The following is a 27,348-nucleotide window of genomic DNA, read 5'->3' as shown; positions in this document are numbered from 1 at the left end:
GTTAGCAGTGCCATGGAAGGGTGAGTGACCAGAACTAACAGAAACCAGGTTTAACCACGAGAAAAGTGCATTAAACTCAGATTCCGCACTGTTTTCCTGTTGTTTGTGTATATGTGCGCGCTGTCGCTTTCTTACACTGGTGTTAATGTATAATCTGGAGTAAATTTGTTGAAGAGAGCAGCTTTGCAACATGTCCGTTTCAGATGTTTTAATCCTACCTGTTTTTAATAAGTCCCGCCTCTTGTGCCGGATTGGGTAGTGAGTCTTATTGACATTAAGTTTAGCGAATGAGAGCGGGAGTCTCGCAGCGGGCGGGATTTTGCCAGCCAATCAGCGCGCTGTAGTCAGGTTTTGTCAGAAAACGGGTGGGGAAAAGTAACGCGGAAGCGACATGAATCTGAAGTTTGTATTAGCGACCTGTTGATGACATTATTAGTATAATAATACAAAGTTATTTATATTAAGCTAAATCTAATAAAGAAACTTATAGCTGAATGGTTTAGATTTAGTTAAAATGTGTCTACCTGTTGTGTGGCTGGATGGCTCATTAAGTCAGTTGAAGTCAGTTAAATTTTTTTATTTAAATAAATATAAATGTTAGTTAACTAACATTAAATAATTAAACTGCTCAAACAATGTGTATTAATAATACATAATAACATATTTACTTTACTTTTCATTTTTTTTATTTATAGCATAAGGGATGCACCAGTTTTAAGCAATTAAAGGTCAGGGGCCTTGTTCAGGGGCCCAGCAGTGTCTGAATCAGGCTTGAATCAGTGACCTTCTGATCATCCAACATCTCATCAGTTTTCTCTTCTGATACTGTGACCTGATAGTCAAATACAGACCAATATAAAAGTAATAGTGCTTGGCAGAAATGGCATCATGGTGTTGGTACGTATTGGTATGTTCTCTCTGATATGGGCATCGTGCCCATTAGTGCCAGTATTAGTGCCAGTAGTAACATCAGCCAGGTCAGACTTCGTATCGAGCTTAATGTCAGTCCAAGTCCGTGTTCATCACTTCAAACAAGAAAGAATTTGGACTCTGGACCCGTTCTGGCAGCTTTTCCTGGTTAATTATTGGATTGCGGGTTTGAGGCCGAAACTTTGTTCCTACTGAACTGTCGGATATGATGGAGTCTTTACTCAATGTCCAGAACCCAACGTCAGACTTTATTCTACCACAGACTTTCATTCTTTTTATTCGTTATAACTTTTGATACGATTCACCTGAGCAGGACGGAGGTCCTGGCCGAGTCTGGTTCCACTTCAATGTTCTTCGTTATGTCGCTCTTGACTGCTCATCAGGGAAGTTTCATTTTCATCAGTGGTTTTATCCTGGTCAGGGTCATGACTGGTAACACTGGGTGCTAATCTGTCGCAGGGCTTCAGACATGGCCAATCACGTCTGTGTGGCCCCACAGCTGGCTGAGAGCACTACTGAGATTCGAGCCCGGTTATACTGCTGTGCTACCCCAATAGGTTTTTGCATGTGGAATCTGTTAAGCTACTTTAAGACGTCCAGTGTCCATTGTAAAATTCAGTGTCCAGATATATTTGACTGTGTATTGCAGAACTAGGACTCAGTTTTTGAGTTACTGGCTTTATTGTCTTGATTTAACCCTTTAATGGTCTCACCAAGAAGAAAATGTTTAACTTCTTTGCATTTCTTAGTTTCTTGGGACTAAACCAACTCGGTGCACACAGTATTTTTATTGAGCCTGTACCAAACAGTTAAGATCACAAACATGATGCAGCTTTCATGGATGATTGGCTGTTTTCTTTAAACCACAGTGTCATCTAGCAATATTTTTGAGTTCAACACGTCAACTGATCAGTAGATACGACGCAAACACCATTATTTATATACAGCTTATTTATACCCAAGTATTTAGACTCTAAGTAGGTTCAATCAAATGGCTGAGTAGAGTATTTGTGCTGGTGGGGTTTTGTTTTGGATATTAACACGTTCTTTGTGTTTTTCTTCCAGACGTTTGGAGACGGATTTGTATCCTCTGGGATCCAGCTACATCTCTGATCTAGAGTAAGCTGGTCTCCTGTATTCTTCTACTCATCACTATAGAATCAGCTCAGACGTATGTTTAGATCTGTCCTGCAGTGTCCAAAATACACTTTCAGCCCTTGATCACTTGCTCACTTCATGTCATTAGCAGAGAGATTGGAGGGTACGGGAGGGTACGGGAGTGTGGTAGATAAACATTCACAGCACCGTGTTATTAAAACCGCGAGGGCTGCCAGAAATCTAAACGATATCAAAGCGATCATCACCAGATACTTTAATGATCTCGGTGTGAACGTCTTACTGTAGCTGAAGCACGATGCTGGAATGTTTGTATTTGCTTTATTAGTTCTCTAATAGCCCAAATTATGAAGATAAAATAAGCAGACAGAAAAATTATACTTATCCTGCCATAACATGAGATGTGTGTTAAACATGCCATTAAAATCCAAATAAATAAATAAATAAATATTAGTGCTGTAATGTTCAGGCTCACCACAGCTGAATACTGAATTGTCCACGACTGTTTGATATAAACTTGTGTGAACTGATGAATCTTGTGTAATGAGTAACTAATGTTCCTGTCATGATTGTAACCAAAGTGTAAAACATCACGTTAAAATCCTAATAAACAAACAAACAGTCCACCGTTTCAGTTCCTGGAGGAACTTGGAGGTTTGATCAGGGGTGGAACGTGGACAGAGCTGAATAAACCAAATGTAGATGAGGTCCAGGCTGAAGTTCATGTTCTTATGAGGTTTTTGTGATGTTTAAAGTAGGGCTGTCGAAGTTAACGCGATAATAACGCATTAACGCAATCTTAATTTAACGCGATTAAGATAAATAGTGCCATTAACGCAATTTCTAGTTCATGTTGAGACTTGACTGGTAAAACAAACGTTTTAATGTCGGACTTGCCACCGTTTTTCATTTGCGGTTTGTTAACAAAATGTAAAAGAGCGTCGTAGCATCTGCACTTGCATAATAAAGAAATAAATACACGCTATATTCACAAGTTGTCGGGAGCAGAACACTTTAATAAACTTATTCTGTTACGGTAAAGAATACCGGACAGCTGAGTCAAGCACGTTAGTCCATGAACTATGGAAGCCCCAAAGGGTCAAAACACACTCACTTCGTGTAGAAACGTCCATCAAACCATTGGATAGTATTACTGCCTAGTATGTGAGTGAATAAAACTCCCTTACAGTTTTCTCTTGTCCCAGCAGTTTTTAACATCAGTACATTTAGCATAAAATGTGTTCACCATTTTAATTGTAACATTTCACTTAAAAATCCTTGTTTTCTATAACATTTACACAGATTTTTTTTAATGCGATTAATCGCGATTAACTATATGAAATTCTGAGATTAATCGCGATTAACTATATGAAATTCTGAGATTAATCGCGATTAAAACTTTTAATCGTTTGACAGCCCTAGTTTAAAGGTTTACAGTTTAAATTGTGAGTGAATTTTGTATCTTCTAAGTATTTGTGCTTTTTTTCCTTCTTTTCTCTCGCAGTCGTGTCCATGATACTACAGTCGGCACAAAGGTACGTTCACGTCTCGGCTCTCTGTTTGTTTTTAGAATTAAAAGTAACACGCTGAGCATTTTTAATCCGTTTATGTTCCTAAATCCTGCTCGTATCTTGCTGCTTTAGTGAGTCTGTAATGATCCTGATCCGAGGCCGCTGGATTAGCGCTCACCATAAAGTAAAGCTTACGTATCAGAAGTGAACGTGGTGTTCCTTGAATTGCTGGTTGGTGTCCCTGCGGCGCTTAGTGATGCAGCCAAAATGCATTTGTGTAGATTTGGTAAACGTGTGCGTGCATAAAAGGTAAATAAAATAATTAACGTATTTAAGTTTGCACCGATAAGCCAAAACATTAAAACCACCTGTGTTGGCTGCTGTAAAAACCTGGACATCACCGGCAGGTCCTTCAAATCATGTATGTTATGTGGTGGAGCTGAATCTTCTACAGATAAACCATGCACACACATTTTCTGTTGCTCAGATGTCGCTCTGCGGGTGTGGTTTTAACATTTCGGCTCATAAGTGCAGCTATATACCATCTATACACACCCACCCCCACACGTATACATCTGACGTCTTGTATAGCGTTAGTTTACAGTCCGTGTGCTCATTTATGAAGGGAGGGAACAGGACCAAACCCAGAGCAGAGCAGATCGAGTCGAGATCCATCTGGTTTCCTTCAAATTTTTTTCCAAAACGGAGGAACGCAGCAGACTCCTGCATTCCTCACAGATGAGGTGGTGGTTCAGAGTTCCAGCTTCAGTCCTGCAGCTTTTCTCAGTTAGAAACGTCCACCATTGTTCCAGAGCAGCCGTATTTCCTTCCTCTGAGAGGGTGAAGAATGGTGGCGAGGTTAAAACCCGTTGTGTTTATACTGGACTGGTGTTAAAGGTTCAGATGCCACCATGATCATGCTGGAACTCTCAAGTCCTTGAGAAAGAACCCTTACTTTGACTTGTTTGAATTGTGACCTGAACTGCAGGTTGATGGATTCAAGTGTATAATGTATCTAGCTGTAGGATAATGCACTGCAGCCCCGAAATGTAAACAATCCATAGATGTACCCAGATTATGGGATACTCAAGAGGCCAGTTTCTATCCGAGGAGATTTATGCTAAACGTTTAAGCACTTTGAAGTGTGTGTGTGTGTGCCAGTTGGCTTCAAATAATTGGCCTGGTCAATTCCCTGTTAAAACACCTCTGCTGCTTACCACCACCATATGCCGGCCAAGGAAGAACCCACCCCCTCTGGCACACCAGCCAGAAGTGGAGTCTCACAGGATTACGCTATACTCAGGGATCCACCAGTACTCATACAGAGGTCTTGACCGGACCACAGGAGTCCCGGCTGCTGCTATTTTGGTTTTTGATCATTTCTATTGGACAAAGATTTGGTATAGGGAAGGATTTACATCCCACACCTCTTCCAAAGGAAGCCAGTAATAATACGTGGTGAAACCGGGATGGCAGAAAGCGTCAGTACAGCTACAGTCAAGCAACCAAAGTCTTTCAGTTCAGTTCCATAAAGTGAAAATGTGGTACAGTTGCTTTGTTGGAAACTTTGGATTGTAGCTGAACTATATGGACACGTTGGCGTGTTCTTAAATCTCTATCGCAGTATAGAATTTCCTTACACATTCACAGTTCTGATCATCTTACTTCTTAAGTAGAGCAGACTGAACACAATGATGACCAAATCTATCTTTGATACAAAGGTCAGTCATTCAATCCCAACAACACTGCCTACTGTGAAGCATGGTGGTGGTAGTATTACACTCTGGCGCTGTTTTGCCACAAGTGGTAAAGGCGACTGGAATAATAGTGCACGTAGGTCACCATACAATTCTAAAAGCTTGGACGGAGTTGGATCCTTCAGCGAGACGATAATCCGGAACGCACGTCAAAGCTTTTGGAACGGCCTCCCAGAGTTGTGATCTCAGTCTTATCAAAAATATGTGGACTGTAATAAAAACAAGGGGGAACCAGAGGAGCAACTACAAAAGTAATCATCATCAGGCCCCTTTCAAAACCGATCTGTAGAATTGAAAATGGTATGTAAACTTTTAATCTCAGCTGCTGATGGAATAATTTTATTACCCCTAAATCAGATGTTTCTGACCCCGCTGTGACCCGTCGTACTCCGAGGGTGCATGATGGATAGAATGCACGAGGGTCGTGTTTGCGCTCCAGCTGTAGCTCACAATGCTCCTCTCTTGGTGTGAACAGAGCTCATTGTGTTCAGGGAGAGAATAAAGCTCCAGTTTATCAGCTCATGTGACCCCACAGACGTCGACCATATCGAGGAGCTTTATTAGGATCCTGGAGCTGAAGGGCTGGCTGTGTGAGTGTGGAGTGATTGTGAGAACACACTCCTCTCTGACCTTCTGGTGGACGTGTGCTCGTGTGATCAGTCCATGAGCCGCCCGGGAGTCTGATGGTCTACAGTCCGATGGTGTGAATCAGCTGATATTTCTCAGGGTGCAGATGCAGGACACCCCAACTCTTCAATAATCAAAAACCAAAATCGGTACAGCGGGGGCGAATTCAATAGCAAAACGATGAGACATGCTGTCAAAGCAGCTCTGACCCACAATGACACCTGAAGGGTTCCTGTGGTATCTGGTACCAGGGCGTCACCAGCGGGTCTTTCAGCTTCTGTATGTTATGGGTTGGATCATCTACAGAGCATCCTGGTTCATCTCTTCCACATAATCTTGTAGAAACTGGATTTGTTGGACCACCTAACCTTCATCCATTGTTCCAGCACCCAGTTCTGATGCCTGTGTGCACACTGTAGGAGCTTCAGATGGTGGACACAGTTGCATGGGCACAGAAATGTTGGATGCACTGTGTGTGGTGCCACATTCACCAGGATTATTAAAGTCATCTGCAGTTTGATCCACAGTAGATCTTCTGTCGGTCCATACCAGACGCCTAGTGCAGCTTGTACCGTGCTAATCGGGAGGTCTCTGTAGTAACATGGATTGCGCAGTAAAATCCACTAGCATGCTGTGTTTGTTGTTTTGGTATCCATGGAAATGTTAATGGGGCGTGTAAACTCTTGGTTAAACACCAGCGCTTTATTAGGGTAGTGTGTGGTTTGGGACGTAGCCATGGAGAGACCAGGACTGAACATAAAATCTGTTTAAATACCCTGGTGAGTCAAAAATATTTGTACCCCCCAACCCCCCCAAAAACATGCAGTTGAACCACTATTCTGTAGCTCTGGTGGTACGTGTGACCCTGTTTATCTTGTTTTATTGAATTTCTTGACGATTGGTTAATAGAATTTGGTGAATTCAAACGTACATACTAAACCCTGTAGGACGGCGCTTCCCAACCTTTTTTGCACCACGGACCGGTTTCATACAAGATATAATTTGACGGACCGGCGGGGGCGGGAGGATTTAATATTGAATAACTATAGAATGGAAGATCAGTGTGAATCCTGAGCTTTTAACGCTGCAATGAGACACTGCTCCCACCTAGTGGTGATAGGAGACAATAACACCCCAAGAGTTTTGGAAATGTAATTGCTCTTGTAGCGTCTCTAATTATTTATTCTTTCTGTGCGGCCCGGTAATAAATGACCCGCGGACCGGTACCGCTCCATGGCCTGGTGGTTGGGGACCACTGTTGACATGTTCAAATATATTAGATTAAAAGATTTTTTAAAAAGCATCGGGCACATACCCCCTATTACCATCAGGCTCCTCTTTTCACTAGCCAGTGGTGGATTCCTTTATAGAGACTCTATACTCCAAGTGTTCCTCCACCATTCATGCCTGTGCCTCGACCAGACAGTAGGAGTCAGTGTTCAGCAGCAGTTAGCGCATTTGACCCTCCCTCAGTACAAGTCGATTGTGTCTAAAGTGCCCGGCTAGGCTATTAGCATCGCTGCGACTTGTATTCTTGGGTGCTCAGGTGTCACAGCCGTATCTTAAACCATGGTGTTTCGTACTTCTTGTAAACCACAGTGGGACCAGATTGTACAGTAGGATGCTTGATTGTGTGAAAAATCCTAGACAAAATATGAGTTGTCCTACACACTGCTAGCCTGGATTAGCTAGATCCGGTCACCTGGAATGAACTGACGTGGGTGTTCTTCTGTTTGGATTTTAGAGAAGCTCAGACGAACTCTTCTCCTCCTGCGTATCTAACGGTCCGTATATCATGAGCTCAGGCGCAGGTACGACTCCATTCTGTCTCTATAATGATGAAGTTTCCGCCGCCATCGTTTCACTGTGATTAGCATGTTTGTGCTTACATTTTAGCCAACGGTAACGACAGTAAGAAGTTTAAAAGTGACATCAGGGGTCCCGGCGTTCCCTCTCGGGTCGTCCACGTCCGAAAGCTTCCCAACGACATCAACGAAGCCGAGGTGATTTCATTAGGACTTCCCTTCGGTAAAGTCACCAACCTGCTGATGCTCAAGGGTAAAAACCAGGTGAGTTCCACGTTTCAGGTCGTTAGTAAGATGTTTTCTGCTCCGGGATCGTCCTGATAAAGATTATCTTGATATTTTTGGTGACTGCAGGCGTTTCTGGAGATGAACACTGAGGATTCGGCTCAGACGATGGTGAATTATTACTCCACCGTCACTCCGGTCATCAGAAATCACCCCGTCTACATGCAGTACTCCAACCACAAGGAGTTAAAGACCGACAACTCGCCCAACCAAGTGGTGAGTCCACCCCAAAAACACACAACCACGCCCTTTCAGATGGGTGTGATGTCATCAGGCTCTTCTCACCAGCCGGCAACAGATCCATGTTTTTTCTTCTCTCAATTTAGTCATATATAATTCCCAATTGTGATTCCGCAGCTCGCACAATCCAACGAGGAGAGTCGGATCGCCACACGCCCTCCGACATGCGTCCAGTCTGCAACCGCTTCTTATCACCTGCCAGTGGTTCCATTCACAGGCTAAGCAATTGAGGGTTAAGGGCAACCTGGCAGTAACGAGGCTTGAACCAGCAACCCTCTCGGCACCTTAACCGCTAGGCTACAACTCTTCCTGATTCCCACACGGAGTGTGCAGCGTGTAGTGTTTAGTTGCTGACCACTTCTTTTCACCAGCCAGCGGTAGCTTGGCATATTGCATATGGAGAGTCACGCTGTGCCCTGTCTGAACCCACCACCAATCACATCGGTGCCTCGACCACTCCAAAAAGGGACAATAATGCGTAATTCAATGATCGACACTGGACTAGTGATTAGAAGGTCACTGATTTAAGCCCCACCATTGCCAAGCTGCCTCTGTCGGGCCCCTGAGCAAGGCCCTTAATCTTCACTTGCTTTCAACTGTTAAGTTTATGAAAATGGTTCACACATGGTGTATAACTTTTTTTGTGCAGCCCAGTTTGTTTGGAGCCAAGCTGGTTAAGGGAACCCACCAGTGGCTGGGATTCAAACCCTTAACCTTCTGGTTGAAAGCCCAGGCTCTTTTGAGTGATTCACCAAACACACTTGGAGACTCGCCGCCTCCTTCGTGTTGTTCACTTGTTCACAGTTTTGTGTTTAGCAGCAGATAAATAATATATGTATTTCTTTATTTTTATTTGATCATGTTGGTGTAGCGTGCCCAGGCGGCGCTGCAGGCGGTCACTGCGGTCCAGACGGCCGGCGTTTCTCTGAGCAGCGTAGATGCTGTAGGATCAGGGACCCACAGTCCTGTACTCAGAGTGATTGTGGAGAACCTCTTCTACCCCGTTACTCTGGAGGTGCTGCACCAGGTACCTCGTAGCTCCGTTTTCCACGTCTTCACCGTTTACCGCTCGTTCTTCATGTGCCTGAATGTAAACGTCCTTGTTCGTGTTGTAGATCTTCTCCAAGTTTGGCACGGTGCTGAAGATAATCACCTTTACCAAAAACAACCAGTTCCAGGCTCTCGTTCAGTACCCAGATACCATGACCGCCCAGCACTCCAAACTGGTGAGTACAAACCTACAGCAGCACATGGATCAGATAAACCAACCGGTCTGTTCCACAGCCTGTTCTATAGCACTGGTACATGTGAGGGTGAGGGATGGTCCATGGGTCGGTTCTGAAGAACACTCACCTGAAGAGCACTGTTCTGTTTCTTCTCTGTCAGTCTCTGGATGGTCAGAACATCTATAACGCCTGCTGCACCCTCCGCATCAGCTTCTCCAAACTCACCAGCCTGAATGTAAAATACAACAACGATAAGAGCAGAGACTACACTCGTCCTGATCTCCCCACCGGAGACGGTCCAGCTTTACTCGACCCCCAGACCCTCACCCCTGCTGCCTTCAGTAAGAACTCAAACCTTCTTCATGCAGCACCTCACAAACTTCTGCTTTTCTTTATCAAAGTACAATGATAATGATTTCAGCCACGCCTGTAATGGTCACTCTTATTTATGTAGCGCCTTTCACGTGGTCAGGGACGCTTTACAGCCAGGACACACTAACACAATTAGGCACTGAGATACACATGGATGGATGGATGGATGGATGGATAGCGAGGGATGGATGGATGGATGGAGAGAGGCATGGATGGAGAGGGATGGATGGATAGAGATGGATGGATAGAGAGGGATGGATGGATAGAGAGGGATGGATGGATGGAGAGAGAGAGGGATGGATGGATGGAGAGAGAGAGGGATGGATGGATGGATGGATGGAGAGGGATGGATGGATGGAGAGGGATGGATGGATGGAGAGAGATGGATGGAGAGAGATGGATGGATGGTTCGAGAGATGGATGGATGGATAGAGGGATGGAGAGAGAGGGATGGATGGATGGAGAGGGATGGATGGATGGAGAGGGATGGATGGATGGATAGAGATGGATGGATAGAGAGGGATGGATGGATGGAGAGAGATGGATGGATAGAGGGATGGAGAGAGAGGGATGGATGGATGGAGAGGGATGGATGGATGGAGAGGGATGGATGGATGGATAGAGATGGATGGATAGAGAGGGATGGATGGATGGATAGAGAGAGATGGATGGATGGATAGAGGGATGGAGAGAGAGAGATGGATGGATGGATGGATGGATAGAGAGAGATGGATGGATAGAGGGATGGAGAGAGAGATGGATGGATGGATAGAGAGAGATGGATGGATGGATTGATGGATGGATGGATAGAGAGAGAGAGATGGATAGAGGGATGGAGAGAGAGAGTGAGATGGATGGATAGAGGAATGGATGGATGGATGGATAGAGAGAGATGGATGGATGGATGGATGGATGGATGGATAGAGAGGGATGGATGGATGGCTGGATAGATAGAGAGAGATGGATGGATAGAGGGATGGAGAGAGAGATGGATGGATGGATAGAGAGAGATGGATGGATGGATGGATGGATGGATGGATAGAGAGAGATGGATGGATGGATGGATAGAGAGAGATGGATGGATGGAGAGAGATGGATGGATGGATGGCTGGATAGATAGAGAGAGATGGATGGATAGAGGGATGGAGAGAGAGATGGATGGATGGATAGAGAGAGATGGATGGATGGATGGATGGATGGATGGATAGAGAGAGATGGATGGATGGATGGATGGATAGAGAGAGATGGATGGATGGAGAGAGATGGATGGATGGATGGATAGAGAGAGATGGATGGATGGATGGATGGATGGATGGATAGAGAGGGATGGATGGATGGCTGGATAGATAGAGAGAGATGGATGGATAGAGGGATGGAGAGAGAGATGGATGGATGGATAGAGAGAGATGGATGGATGGATGGATGGATGGATAGAGAGAGATGGATGGATGGATGGATAGAGAGAGATGGATGGATGGATGGATGGATGGATGGATGGATGGATAGAGAGGGATGGATGGATGGCTGGATAGATAGAGAGAGATGGATGGATAGAGGGATGGAGAGATGGATGGATGGATAGAGAGAGATGGATGGATGGATGGATGGATGGATAGAGAGAGATGGATGGATGGATGGATAGAGAGAGATGGATGGATGGATGGATAGAGAGAGATGGATGGATAGAGAGAGATGGATGGATGGATAGAGAGAGATGGATGGATGGATGGATGGATAGAGAGAGATGGATGGATGGATGGATGGATGGATAGAGAGGGATGGATGGATGGATAGAGGGATGGATGGATGGATGGATAGAGAGAGATGGATGGATGGATAGATAGAGAGAGAGATGGATGGATCGAGGGATGGAGAGAGAGATGGATGGATGGATAGAGAGAGATGGATGGATGGATAGAGAGAGATGGATGGATGGATGGATAGAGAGAGAGATGGATGGATAGAGAGATGGATGGATGGCTAGAGAGAGAGATGGATGGATAGAGGGATGGAGAGAGAGATGGATAGAGGGATGGATGGATGGATGGAGAGAGATGGATGGATGGATGGATGGATGGAGAGAGATGGATGGATGGATGGATAGATAGAGGGAGATGGATGGATGGATGGAGAGAGGGATGGAGAGAGAGAGAGATGGATGGATAGAGGGATGGAGAGAGAGAGATGGATGGATAGAGGGCTGGAGAGAGAGATGGATGGAGAGATGGATGGATGGATAGAGAGAGAGATGGATGGATAGAGGGATGGAGAGAGAGATGGATGGATGGATAGAGAGATGGATGGATAGAGAGAGATGGATGGATGGATAGAGGGATGGAGAGAGAGATGGATAGAGAGAGAGATGGATGGAGAGAGATGGATGGATGGATAGAGAGATGGATGGATAGAGAAAGATGGATGGATGGATAGAGAGAGATGGATGGATGGATGGATAGAGAGAGAGAGATGGATGGATAGAGAGAGATGGATGGATAGAGAGAGATGGATGGATGGATGGATGGATAGAGAGAGATGGATGGATGGATGGATAGAGAGAGATGGATGGATGGATGGATGGATAGATGGATGGATGGATAGAGAGAGATGGATGGAGAGAGAGAGATGGATGGATAGAGGGATGGAGAGAGAGAGAGATGGATGGATAGAGGGATGGAGAGAGAGAGAGAGAGAGATGGATGGATGGAGAGAGAGATGGATGGATAGAGGGCTGGAGAGAGAGATGGATGGATGGAGAGATGGATAGAGAGAGATGGATGGAGAGAGAGAGATGGATGGATAGAGGGATGGAGAGAGAGAGAGATGGATGGATAGAGGGATGGAGAGAGAGAGAGAGAGATGGATGGATGGAGAGAGAGATGGATGGATAGAGGGCTGGAGAGAGAGATGGATGGATGGAGAGATGGATAGAGAGAGATGGATGGAGAGAGAGAGATGGATGGATAGAGGAATGGATGCATGGATGGATGGATAGAGAGGGATAGAGGGATGGAGAGAGGGATGGATGGATGGATGGATAGATAGAGAGAGATGGATGGATGGATGGATGGATAGAGGGAGATGTATGGATAGAGGGATGGAGAGAGAGAGAGATGGATGGATAGAGGGATGGAGAGAGAGAGAGAGAGAGAGATGGATGGATAGAGGGATGGAGAGAGAGATGGATGGATAGAGGGCTGGAGAGAGAGAGAGATGGATGGATAGAGGGATGGAGAGAGAGAGAGAGAGATGGATGGATAGAGGGATGGAGAGAGAGATGGATGGATAGAGGGCTGGAGAGAGAGATGGATGGATGGAGAGATGGATAGATGGATAGAGAGAGATGGATGGATGGATAGAGAGAGATGGATGGATGGATGGATGGATGGATAGAGAGAGATGGATGGATGGATGGATAGAGGAATGGATGCATGGATGGATGGATAGAGAGGGATGGATGGATAGAGAGAGATGGATGGATGGATGGATGGATGGATAGAGAGAGATGGATGGATGGATAGAGAGAGATGGATGGATGGATGGATAGAGAGGGATGGATGGATAGAGAGAGATGGATGGATGGATGGATAGAGATGGATGGATGGATGGATGGATGGATAGAGAGAGATGGATGGATGGATAGAGAGAGATGGATGGATGGATGGATGGATAGAGGAATGGATGCATGGATGGATGGATAGAGAGGGATAGAGGGATGGAGAGAGGGATGGATGGATGGATGGATAGATAGAGAGAGATGGATGGATGGATGGATGGATAGAGAGAGATGGATGGATAGAGGGAGATGTATGGATAGAGGGATGGAGAGAGAGAGAGATGGATGGATAGAGGGATGGAGAGAGAGAGAGAGAGATGGATGGATAGAGGGATGGAGAGAGAGATGGATGGATGGAGAGGGATGGATGGATAGATGGATAGAGAGAGATGGATGGATGGATAGAGAGAGATGGATGGATGGATGGATAGAGGAATGGATGCATGGATGGATGGATAGAGAGGGATGGATGGATAGAGAGAGATGGATGGATGGATGGATGGATAGAGAGAGATGGATGGATGGATGGATAGAGGAATGGATGCATGGATGGATGGATAGAGAGGGATGGATGGATAGAGAGAGATGGATGGATGGATGGATAGAGATGGATGGATGGATGGATGGATGGATAGAGAGAGATGGATGGATGGATAGAGAGAGATGGATGGATGGATGGATAGAGAGAGATGGATGGATGGATAGAGGGCTGGAGAGAGAGATGGATGGATGGAGAGAGAGATGGATGGATAGAGATGGATGGATGGATGGATGGAGAGAGATGGATGGATGGATGGATGGAGAGAGAGATGGATGGATGGATAGAGAGAGAGGGATGGAGAGAGAGAGAGATGGATGGATAGAGGGCTGGAGAGAGAGATGGATGGAGAGATGGATGGATGGATAGAGAGAGAGATGGATGGATAGAGGGATGGAGAGAGAGATGGATGGATGGATAGAGAGAGATGGATGGATAGAGAGAGATGGATGGATGGATAGATAGAGAGAGAGAGATGGATGGATGGATGGATAGAGAGAGATGGATGGATGGATGGATGGATAGAGAGAGATGCATGGATGGAGAGAGAGAGATGGATGGATGGAGAGATGGATGGATGGATGGAGAGATGGATGGATGGATAGAGGGATGGAGAGAGAGAGATGGATGGAGAGAGAGAGAGAGATGGATGGATGGATGGATGGATGGAGAGAGAGATGGATGGATGGATGGATAGAGAGATGGATGGATGGATAGAGAGATGGATGGATAGATAGAGAGAGATGGATGGATAGAGGGATGGATAGAGAGAGATGGATGGATGGATGGATGGATAGAGAGAGATGGATGGATGGATAGAGAGAGATGGATGGATGGATAGAGAGAGATGGATGGATGGATGGATGGATGGATAGAGAGAGATGGATGGATGGATAGAGAGAGATGGATGGATGGATGGATGGATAGAGAGAGATGGATGGATGGATGGATAGAGAGAGATGGATGGATGGATGGATGGATGGATAGAGAGAGATGGATGGATGGATAGAGAGAGATGGATGGATAGAGAGAGATGGATGGATGGATGGATAGAGAGAGATGGATGGATGGATAGAGAGAGATGGATGGATAGAGAGAGATGGATGGATGGATGGATGGATAGAGAGAGATGGATGGATGGATGGATAGAGAGAGATGGATGGATGGATGGATGGATAGAGAGAGATGGATGGATGGATAGAGAGAGATGGATGGATGGATGGATAGAGATGGATAGAGATGGATGGATGGATAGAGAGAGATGGATGGATGGATGGATAGAGAGATGGATGGATGGATGGATGGATGGAGAGAGATGGATGGATGGATGGATGGATAGAGAGAGATTGATGGATGGATAGAGAGAGATGGATGGATGGATGGATAGAGAGAGATGGATGGATGGATGGATGGATGGAGAGAGATGGATGGATGGATGGATGGATAGAGAGAGATGGATGGATGGATGGATAGAGAGAGATTGATGGATGGATAGAGAGAGATGGATGGATGGATGGATAGAGAGAGATGGATGGATAGAGAGAGATGGATGGATGGATGGATGGATAGAGAGAGATGGATGGATGGATGGATAGAGAGAGAGATGGATGGATGGATGGATGGATAGAGAGAGAGATGGATGGATGGATAGAGAGAGATGGATGGATGGATGGATAGAGAGAGATGGATGGATAGAGGGATGGAGAGAGAGAGATGGATGGATGGATAGAGGGATGGAGAGAGAGAGATGGATGGATGGAGAGAGATGGATGGATAGAGGGATGGAGAGAGAGAGATGGATGGATGGAGAGAGAGAGATGGATGGATGGATAGAGGGATGGAGAGAGAGAGATGGATGGATGGATAGAGGGATGGAGAGAGAGAGATGGATGGATGGATAGAGGGATGGAGAGAGAGAGATGGATGGATGGAGAGAGATGGATGGATAGAGGGATGGAGAGAGAGAGATGGATGGATGGAGAGAGAGAGATGGATGGATGGATAGAGGGATGGAGAGAGAGAGATGGATGGATGGAGAGAGAGAGATGGATGGATGGATAGAGGGATGGAGAGAGAGAGAGATGGATGGATGGATAGAGAGGGATGGATGGATGGGATGGATAGAGAGAGATGGATGGATGGAGAGAGGGATGGATGGATGGAGAGATGGATGTAACCAACCATGTCTATGTAACCAACCATGTCTGTATGTACACACCCAACCCACACTGCTGGGGATTCGAACCCTGATCCCAGAGGCAGTGGGCTAGTGTAAGATACTGATGTGACACCCAGGTGCTAGAATAAGCATGAAGGACACCTACAACATTCAGTGTCATCAGTTCCCAAATGATTGTAGACCGTTGGTAAAAGCAGTTGTTGGAATATAGCGGTACATGCCCCCGTCCCATTTAATAATTGGTCATAAAAACACGTGTGTCCACAGTGGGCTGGTAAGGTTCACCAAACGGGATTAAGCTATGGCGTATTAGCCTCTATGCTAGTGTGAGTGCATGGATCATTTTGTATACGTTCTGTTTAGATTTAATACGTTGTGTGTGTAAAGTTGAGATTATTATTATTATTATTATTATTATTATTATTTATCTCTGTTTCATGTGCAGCTCCTGGTTTAATCTCTGCCTCACCCTTCGCGAGTGCTCATGGTTTCTCTCCAGCGTTCGCCATCCAGCAGGCAGCAGGTCAGATACAGCTCATTACATCCTATTATATCTATACAGTAGGGTTATAGCTGGTAGAGAATATAATGTATATCACTATTGTTTCTAATGATTAACCCGTAACCAACAGTGATGTGATTTGTTGGGTTTATTATATAAAGACGTGTTGATGTGAAGCACAGTGATGGTTTATACTCAGGTAGGACGGATGCTAGAGGAGCTTGATTGCTGAGTTTGTGTTGCTGGTGCGGCTCTGTGGAACTGAAGTATCTGATGTTTGCAGGTTTGTCTCTCCCCGGTGTTCCCGGTGCTCTGGCGTCTCTGGGAGTTCCTGCCGCCGCCGCGGGTCGATTTGCTTTCGCGGGTCTTAACGCGAGCGTGCACACCGTCCTGCTGGTCAGCAATCTCAACCCTGAGGTGTGTGATCTTCAGCCCTACCTTCTCACTGTTCCAATATCAGAGCTGTGTTGTGGTGGTGATTAAGCTGCACCCATGTGGTACTGACCTCGTAACATCTCGGGTCGGTCAATCACGGGTACCACCTTTCAGCAACCATGGTCCTGCCAATAACCCAACCTCACATCATCAGTCAAAGAATAAAACTGTGTGTTTGGGAGGCATCTCGTGCTAGCACACGTCTAAATCAATTTAAAACTAAAACATCTGAATCACAGGTTCGAGTTTTGTTAACCTGTAATTGCATGAATTGTATGTGGTACTGAGGTGGAAGAATACAGAGAGATCAGTGTGGTCCTCCATACATGCTAACGCTCACTGTAAGACTCCGACGCTGTAGATTCATGTGTGTCGGAGATCTCTGATACCTGCAGCATGATCCTCCTGCTGGTACACGTGCAGAAGAATGTCGAGGATTTATTTCCTAATTGGATGGAAAGAGGATAAAAATGCTGATTAAATAAAGTTCATTTATAATAAAGCAGCGATTCACCACCACTCACTGCCATCAGTTAAATAATATGTAGATGTATTAGAAAAGCGTGTGTGTATAAGGTGTGTGTGTATGTTGAGTGCGTGTAAAGTGTGTGTGTGTGTGTGGAGCGGGAGGGTTAGTATTGTGTGTGTGTGTGTGTAGAGCAGGTGTGTGAGCGGTGTAACAGGTGTGTGTGGATGTAATAAAAGTGTGTGAGAGAAGCAAGTATAATAGATGTGTTTGTATAGTGGGTAAAAGGTGTGTGTGTGTGTGTGTGTGTGTGTGTGTGAGGGCTGCAACTAACGATTATTTTAGTAGTCGACTAATCTGACGATTATTTTTATTTTATTTTTTGATTAGTCGACTAGTCGACGATTATTTAGGTCATACCCTCCATCTCTGCCTTAACATAACAAAACCCTGTTATGTTATTTAAGTTCCAATATCAAATTAAAATAATGACCCATGAAACATGAATATGAAACTTAAGCTGGATAGTTTCATCAAATATATTTGAAACGTTAATACACAATCACAATTAAAAATCTATGAAATAAGAAAGCTTTGGGCAGCATTAGAAGCTGTTATGTTTCAGAAGTTATCACTCCGGAAGTCAGAAACATTTATAACATGTGGTTGAGAAACATGTGAACGCTGTCTGTGAAGATCTCATCCATCTGAGGGGAGCATGAACCTCTTCTCATCCACACTCCATTGCTTAGTGCTATTAATAGAAAGAGTAAAAGAGAAAGCTGTATTAATGATCACAAACTGAAGGCTGTGTATCATAGTTTATTACAAATAGTGTTCTGGCTATGCTAACTAAACCATAACAGGTTAAATATCTTAACTGAATTATCTTATTATTTAGAATGAATGCTCTCATTAACGAGAGCAAAAAATAACGTTAGGCTATAACGTTAAGTTATATAACGTTACTCCTAATAAATGACTGATTAACTATTGCACTTAATGCGTTAGCTTAGCTATCAAACCTAAAAAAAATAGCGAACTCTTAGGAAGTTTTCCGACAGGTACTCTAGCATTAACGAACATTAGCTACAGTACGTTGGTTAAAGAATGAAGCGGTGTAAAACCTTACCTGTCCTGAATAACGCTGGTCATCACGGCTGCAGGGTGCTGGCGTTTCAGATGCTCATGGATCACCGTGTTGCTGGTGTGAAACCACGACTCTGCTCTGCAGCGTCTGCGTTCAGCTCCTTTCTTTGGGTTATTTTGGCTGAAATGCTCCTGAAATACTTTAGAAAGTTTCGGTCTCTTTATCTTCGCCTCTCTGTCTTCATAAACTCCCCGCTGCGCCATGGAAGCGATGCTGCGCCCCCTGCAGTTCCTTTAGTGCATTGCAATAATAACGACGCTTCGACAATGAAATTACACTTCGACAAATTTTTATAGTCGACGTTATCGATTATGTCGACTAATCGTTGCAGCCCGTGTGTGTGTGGAGCAGGAGGGTTAGTGTGTGTGGTGTCGAGTAGGTGTAATGTGTGTGTAGTGGTGTGTGTGGTGTTGGGCGGGTATAATAGGTGTGTGGAGAGTGGGTGGTGTGTATAGTGGATGTGAGGAGATGAACAGGTGTAAAAGGTGTGTGTAGAGTGGGTGTAGCAAGTGTGTGTATATGAGTAAAGTGGGTGTAAGGTGTGTGTGTTTAGAGTTGGTGTAATAGGGGTGTGTGGGTGTAAGAAGGTGAGCAGGTGTAATGAGTGTGTGTGCAGTTGTGTCGAGTAGGTGTAATAGGTGTATGAAGTTGGTATAAGGTGTGTGTGTGTGTGTGTGTGTGTAGTGTGTATAGTGAAATGATTTGAAAGTTCTTTGATCTTTGAGTGTTAGTGATGTTAGTGATTCCTGTTCGAGTGCAGCTATACTGACCTGATCTCTCTTTTTGTTCATCTCTCTCTCTCTGTTATGTTAATCTCTCTCTCTCATCATCTCTCGTCGCCCGTCCTGGTTTATTTTTCCCTCCCCATTGATGACGAACGACACACCCACACTCCTTCTCTGCTGGATTTTTCTCCTCCTTTTACGTTCCATTTTTTTCTCCCCGTGGTTTTTTTGGATCTGCGGAAATGTCGAACCTGCACCTCTCCGATCTCTTTCCCTTCCCTTCCTCCCTCCGCTGCTCTCCTCTGCTGTCTCTAAAGAGCGTTACGCCCCAATGCCTCTTTATTCTTTTCGGTACGTTATCACTGCCATCATCTCCTCCTTTTTGTGTTTCATATGTTGAACTGTTCCGTCTCACCCGGTGAGCTCTCGTCCAGTAGAACCGGACCAGCGGGTGCAGCACTTCACGTCTCGGGGTTTCACCGGGTCGCTCTCATGTTAACCCCAACCGCCTATTATTCACAACACCATGCAAAGTGGAACTGGGTTTGAGAGGCGCCTGTGCTGGGTAACCGACACTAGGACGGTGAATACAGTACGGGACAGAACCCAGTTTCTTAGCTTGTGATTAGGAACTGCAGTCCTGCTGGTTTACTGTAGTGATGGGGTCTGACTGGTTGGGGTCGGTGCTGGATGTTTTAGTGATATTAAGCCCAGACCTCTTATGGGTCAGGCGTAATGCAGGTGAAGGAAGTGGTAAACGCGGTCACATGATCCACAGCAAAACGGCTTTCTGCTGGTGGTGTCTCCGAGCGCCAGGGTTCATGAACTCGCATCTAAACGACGATGCTGCAGAGCGTTCCAGTCAATAAACTGTCAGTACTGTCAATAAAAAGAGCTATGAAACTACAACCATCCATTCCAGGATCAGGAAACCTGGGGTCTATAATGCAAACCTGCTCTCTAGTCGCCGTGCTGTATTTTACCCACAATGCCTTGCTTTCAATTTTAAGCTGAGCGAAACCTCCGAATTGATGTGCTCAGAAAACTTGAGGTTCGAGTTGTGATGTCAGAGTTGAGAAGCTTGACAGGTTGGTGACAGGTTGATTGGTGGTGGGGGGGGGGGTTTGGGGACTGATGTTGGGGTTTAAACTGAGGGTCTGAACTCTTCCACTCGCTCTGCGTTGGGTTTAACGATGACCTAAAGACATCGAACCACGATCCTTGTTCAGCGCCACCGTTTGAAAGCTAAGAATGAAGTGCTGCACCCTTCATCATGTCTGATGTTAAACTGTTGCATGTTCTGATTAGTTTTCTGCATGTCGAGTTAATCAGACACTGTCTGATCAGATTACTGTAGACGCCAGGTGAAGTCACGATGAAGCTCTTGGTTTAGATGATGACTGATAGGAGTAGCAGATCAGATCAGTTAGAACATCAGATTAAGAGTGCTGTGTTCCTAGTGCATGCTGTGATTCTGTAGTGTGCATGATGGAACCTCTCCACGACTCACGGTTCCTCGATGTTCCTTACAGGTGTGTATGGAGACGTGATGAGAGTGAAGATCCTCTTTAATAAGAAGGAGAATGCCCTGGTGCAGATGGCAGATGCCACACAGGCACAGCTGGGTAAATATTTTTCTCCTTTTACTTTATCTTCATCAGGCACTTTATCCTGGTCAGGGTTGCGGTGGATCCAGTTCCAACGGGAAACACTAGGCTCAAGATATGAACGCACACACTGGACAGGGTGCCAATCGATCACAGGGCTCAGACTTGATTGGTTATGCTTTGGGGGATGGGTTGGTGCCCTGTCCAGGGTGTATTCATGTGCAGCAGGGCAGTACGTTAGCTCACCACTGCTGAAAGTGTGAGCCTCGGCAGTGCTACCAGCCTGGCCGGGCACTCGGCGGACACAATTGGTCGAGTCTGATGGATGAAAAATCAGATGGAGTTTCTTTTATTTACTGCTGCAACAGTGACTCCTGCTGGCTGACACGAGTAGTGAAGGAACACATGGAGCGTAGCGTGACTGTGAATCCACCACTGGCTGGTGCCAACATGTCCGACAGGCCAGGTGCTAGTCTGTGCTTCTCCTTTGCCAGACTGAGGGTGGTGCAGGTGGCACAGGCATTGTAAAAGGGAATTGGAAATGACTAAAATTGAGATTAAACTGGGGGGAGGAGACATAGACCCACGTAAGACTTTTTTTTTGGAACGTTTTGCATTCATTGCGAGTTGCAACACCTCAGAATTGGACAGATTAGCCAATCACTGACCACACTGTTGGAGGGAATGGATTCTGATCATGTTTGTAATCAGCTGAACGTCTCTGTGTCCATCAGCCATGAGTCACCTGAATGGACAGAAGCTCCATGGAAAGTCTCTACGCGTGACCCTCTCCAAACACACCACGGTGCAGCTTCCGCGGGAGGGACACGAGGACCAGGGTCTCACTAAAGATTACAGCAGCTCTCCTCTCCATCGCTTCAAAAAGCCTGGATCCAAGAACTACTCCAACATCTTCCCTCCGTCCTCCACCCTGCACCTCTCCAACATCCCGTGAGTCTCACGTTGGTTCACGTTCATAATTCGCGTTGTTGTTGTTGTTGTTTATTGTTATTGTGTGGTGATCACGTGTGGTTTGTGATGCTCTGTAGACCCGCGGTGCATGAAGATGATCTGAAAGAACTGTTCAGAAGCTCAGGAGCAACCGTCAAGGCCTTCAAGTTTTTCCAGTATGTATCTTTCTACCATCACTACTGCAAAACAAACGTTCTGTGTTTGGAGCCGTACCCTGCATAATGTGTGTGGGCATCTTTAGGAAAATGCATTGCATTGTGGGAATTGTAGTCTCCTTACAGGTTGCCTTTGTAGTATTTATAGTAGTAAAAGGGAGTGTGTGATCTGACTCTTTATGGTCGGGTGTCCACATTAATTTTGGCTATGTAGTGCCACAATCCCATACCATTCCAAAACCATGACCATTAATACAGAGCTGCAGGACTCTCTGTGTGGTCATGTACTGATGTTGAAGTCCTGGCTGGCAGTTGACATTCCAATTCATCCCAAATGTGTTTAAAGAATGGTTTGATGAGGTGTACAGAGGAACTCCAGTAGTCTGCAGAACCCTGAACTCAATTCAGTTACAGTCCTCGCTTTGTGTACAGGGGTGCAGTCATGCTAAAATAGAACTGTGCACCAACAGTTTAGGGAAGGCCCTTTTCTGCTTGCATGCAACACACCACTTGATTTCCATAAGTGTCTCCGTAGTGGTTCATCATCATCAGGGTTCAGAGGTGGCTCGGTGGGTAGCACTGTCACCTCACAGCAAGAAGGTCCTGGGTTCTACTCCCAAATGGAGCAGTCCGGGTCCTTGTTGTGTGGAGTTTGCATGTTCTCCCCGTGTCTGTGTGGGTTTCCTCCCACAGTACAAAGACGTGCAAGTGAATGACAAACTTGAACTGATGGATCTTGTGTAAACAGTAACTACCGTTCCTGTCATGAATAGAACCAAAGTGTAAAACGTCACGTTACAATCCTAATAAATAAACAAATATTCAGGGTTCATACAGTTCTGTCTCCTAACCACGCAGGAGCAGAACAGTTTAACGTTCTGTTCGTTTCCCTTCAAAGGAAGGACCACAAGATGGCGCTGATCCAGCTGGACTCTGTGGACGAGGCCATCGAGTCTCTGATTGAATTCCACAATCACGATTTGGGTGAGAACCATCACCTCCGCGTCTCCTTCTCCAAATCCACCATCTAAAGGTCAGCTGGTCCAATCAGGAGAGAGCCAGGAGTTTAACGACAGACCAAACTGAAGCCTTCCACAATCTGTACTGCTGTGGGACACACACACACACACACACACACACACACACACACACACACGCGCTATAATTCCTGTGTAATACATACACGTCTATACTCGCTCACTCAATCATTCCTTCTCTTGTTATTCTTGTATATTCACACACTTGATCATTCCTGTTATTATTATAGATTTATATTTACACGCGTGTGTATGTGAACACGCCACTTCACACCAGAGGAAACAAAACAAGCCCATTATTTTAATCTGGGTCTGATTTCTGATCTGATTCTGTAGTTGGATTGGATGTAGTGTGTAGATCCTCTGCTGTGAAATATTTTGTAGTCTGATCTGTAACTGTACTCATTTATATATCTACACTTATTGTTTTCTATGGGAATTCTGGGAAATTGAGTTTTGTAATTGTATATGCTGCCTAGTTTACAATCAGTGCCTCTATCACACACACCCCCACACACACACACACACACAGCCTTTGGTAGAACGCCGTGCCTTGATTGCGTCTCTGATGAAGCACTTGCAGCTTGTCACATTCACAATGCATTGTTTCCTCAATTTTCCTCCAAAATTAGTCGTATCCAATTCCCCTCTACTGCTGCAGACCTCCACTCCTGACCGAGGAGAGTCGTGACTAACACACGCCCCCTCCAACATGTGTGCAGCACCGACCGCTTCTTTTCACCTGCACCTGGCAAGAGTCATGGCACCAATCTGCATTATCATTATCCCCCACCTCTATGCATTGCCATCGATCAGCCAGCAGAGGGCATACAAGCCAATATTGGCACCCGAGCATTGTGAGTTTGAAATGTCGGCACTGTTGTGCTAGCATGTTTTGCTCGTGTGTCATCCAAGCGCCCCTCACGTTTCAAATCTGAGTGTTTCTTGTTTTTAAAGGCTCATGTTTTTGTTTGGATATAAAGCAGGTGGTGCTGAATGTAGCGGGAGAATCTGGTTTTGCTTCTGGATCAGACTTGATCAGGCGAGGCTGCAGGAATCTGATTCTCCTAATCCACAGAATGAAAACCTTTACATTTTTCTTTCTAAGCTTTTTTTTTTTTTTTGTGGTTTAGATTCGATATAAATCAGGTTATTTTGCCTGTTCAGCCTAGTAGGTAAGAATTACTCTTTCTAGTCCAGATTTAAAATTCTCCTCTCTTTACAAACTTCTAGTTTGGTTTAATTGAACATATTTAGTTTTACAGCAGGTTTAATCAGAAAACTAAGCAAAGCTTGTTGATCTGTCTGACTTGTAGTCCACATTGAGATGACGTATCGAGACCGTTTTCTTGTTGTAGATGAACGGCTGAGATCCTCTTTGTACAGAAGCATGGTTACCTGCTATAGTGTTTCTTTTTCCTTCAAAGGACGGGTTAAAGTTGTGAGCCCAAACATGTCTTTTGTCCTTTATAAAAAAAAAAGTCTTGCCCGTGATACTTAACAGAAGAGATGCTGAAGTCGTTCTTGTGCTTAATAAGTAATAGTACATGTGGTTGAGGAGAATACAGAGCATAGCGTGACCCTCTGTACGTGGTGCAGCTCTCTGTGATTCCACCAGCGCCAGCATCTCCACGCGTGTAGGAAGAGGCAGGTGCTAGTCTGCGGCTCTCCTCTGCCAGCATGGCCACAGTGCATGCGACAGAAATTGTAATAGGGGAATTGGAAATAAAAAGAACTGATTAACATTATGTATTTTTATACGCCACAGCTTTAGCTCGTATACTCTATATACTGGTCAGATTATTATTCTTCACGTTTGTTCCTTTTATAATCTTTTATACACACGTGCACAGTTTTATATCACATCTGTGTGGGATTTGTACCGATGACATCACTGTGCCTTAGCACTTCACATTCTCTTCTCGAGTCTGCAGGGTTAAACACACAGCTCAAGGCTTAAGAGCACAAACTCGGCAGCAGAAATGTCTCTTTATATCCAGACATTCTCGTATTTCCAATACGTTTAGCTTCAGGTGTTTACAGGTGCATTATAGGACCTTTGAACCAAATCATGTTTCATTTGCAGCTCTAGAACGTCACCATGTCTTAAAATCCAGTGTGGAACAAATAGTTTCAGCACTTGCTTAGTGTAAGCAAAGTACCTAAAAATCTGGGGACCAGCCTGAGTTTGTTCCCATGTGTTAAGCTAAACATGTTCCTGATAACCAAACAAAAATATGAGGCGTAATTCTGAACACTTGTGCAAACTCTGTGCCATCCAGCAACTGGAACAGTGGTTAAAATACTGGACTCATCAGAAAGTCACTGGTTTAAGTCCCACCACTACCAAGTTGCCACAGTTGTGCCCTTGAGCAAGACTCTTAACCCTCAATTAAGTGCCTCATGGACCAAATACATGCAAACAAAAACATGCCAAACTCCTTACAGTAACTGAACATGAGCCAGTGTGCATTGGCCTGCATGGTCAGGAAAAGCAGGATGGCCAATCTCCTTGTTGCTGCAACAGCACCTTCTACTGTCTGGTTTAGGTACCAGTAGGAGTGGTGGAGAGGTACAGAGAGTGTAGTGTGTCCCTCCATACATCTTAGCTCTCTGTAAGAATCCATCACTGTATGGTGTTCGGGACTACTGGTGGCGGTATAAGTGTCATGGAGGGCTTGTGCAAGCTCTAAATTAGAATAAATTGGTTGAATAATTAAAAAAAAAAATGTAATAAGTTTGCTGATCACCCATGTGGGCTGAGAGAAACATGGAGTTTGTTTCATTGCTTTGGCTGAAGTGTTTAATATTTCAACATGTTTGCAAGACATCGAAGACATTTCAGTATGAATGTTTTTCTCGGCTCCATTTGATTTATTTTCATTTTTGAGGGGAAATTGATGTTTGTTTGTTTTTCTTCTTTTCTTTCACTTGTGATTGAATACAAAATGAAAGTCTTAAACGGTTTTGAAAGAGTTTATTTGTTAATTAAGAGACCAAACCAGTTGTCATGGTCCATGTTCTCCCCTCTGTGATGAGAAATCAGATGCATGTTCTGTATATTTTGATAAATCTGGAATTGTAAAGCATTTATGTTTTCTATGACGCAGAATATTAAAGATTTTCAGCAGCGTGTGTGTTTAAACTTTCTGATTTATGTTTAGCTCTTCTCTCTTTTCATTTAATAAATCTTCATTCCTTCATCTTGTTTCCTGTTTCTCCTTTGGTTAACATCTTCACCTTCCACATCTTTCTACTCACAAACCATCAGCTTTACTGTCTTCATACTGCAGATTTATCTTTTACAAGGTGTCTAATTTAACACTGAATTATGTGGATGTTAATTAAAACTGTTAGGAATTTTATTCTGACCTGAATAGAATCATCAGAGCACCATGGTTTAAACCCTTCAGCTGTTTGACATAGCAGGATTGAGGGGAAACGGATATGCAGCAGAATTAATCTGACACTGTCATTTTTACATGATTTAGTGTTTGTAATAGATGTAGTCATGACGTTACACATGGGGCAGCAGAGTTGGTACCTGAATGTTGGGCACATTTATCACAAACACTAAAGAATAAATGTAAAGTGAAAGTTCTCTTGAAGAGACACCCATACCCACAGAACTGAACATCTCGTCGTAGCTTCACAAAGCTGCAAATCAAACCATTTCTACCAAAGGATGATGTGAGGAGATGAAAACCTGGTTGACCAAGTTTGGGCTGATCATGGCGTTCTATGGTGCAAACCATCATTCCTGATTTTTCTCATATTTCCAGATAACACCCTACTGCTTTAAGTCAAAACTTCATACTGCTTTAATTATTTGAGGATTAATGAACACCAGGACTAATTTAATTATTTAGAATTAATTTTTTCTTAATTTACTTTTTCTCTGCTTAAGAAGGTCCGACATTCACCACAATCCATTCAGGACTAAAACAACAGCCTGTAACTCCCAGGTTAAAGTGTATGTAGAAATGGTTTGAGATGTAAAGTTTAATAATTTGTAAAGGAATTTCTGGGGAAAGAGAAGAGAGGTGAAACTTCAGAACAAAATACTTACAGCAGGGGGAGCAATGACACCAAAGCTGAACTTCCTTTCTCCAACAGTGGATTTGGTTCTCAATGTAAAACTGCAGAAGAATTTCAGCCAT

The 27,348-nt window shown here is 44.5% G+C and overlaps 1 protein-coding gene across 1 annotated transcript; it reads left to right on the top strand.

Annotated features, from left to right (window-relative positions):
• Positions 1–26,321, top strand: ptbp1a (polypyrimidine tract binding protein 1a). The gene is made up of 16 exons (XM_063016270.1): positions 1–20; positions 1,996–2,049; positions 3,551–3,581; positions 7,686–7,752; positions 7,838–8,010; positions 8,101–8,247; positions 9,143–9,298; positions 9,387–9,497; positions 9,658–9,838; positions 16,585–16,662; positions 16,925–17,058; positions 19,735–19,768; positions 20,950–21,042; positions 21,759–21,975; positions 22,074–22,151; positions 23,050–26,321. Exons 1-16 carry the CDS (start codon positions 13–15, stop codon positions 23,180–23,182), a joined length of 1,695 nt encoding a protein of 564 aa, XP_062872340.1. The 5' UTR covers positions 1–12; the 3' UTR covers positions 23,183–26,321.
• Positions 26,322–27,348: the final 1,027 nt, after the last annotated feature.

The sequence above is a fragment of the Trichomycterus rosablanca genome, chromosome 20 (genome assembly GCF_030014385.1).
Source record: "Trichomycterus rosablanca isolate fTriRos1 chromosome 20, fTriRos1.hap1, whole genome shotgun sequence".
Taxonomy (NCBI): domain Eukaryota; kingdom Metazoa; phylum Chordata; class Actinopteri; order Siluriformes; family Trichomycteridae; genus Trichomycterus; species Trichomycterus rosablanca.
Note: the sequence above shows the minus strand (reverse complement) of the source record. Positions and strands in the feature narration are given on the sequence as shown.

Coding starts and splice junctions, on each gene's coding strand:
- ptbp1a (XM_063016270.1), top strand. Junction 2,050..3,550: donor AGCTACATCTCTGATCTAGA/GTAAGCTGGTCT, acceptor TTTCTCTCGCAG/TCGTGTCCATGATACTACAG. Junction 19,769..20,949: donor ATGCCTCTTTATTCTTTTCG/GTACGTTATCAC, acceptor TGTTCCTTACAG/GTGTGTATGGAGACGTGATG.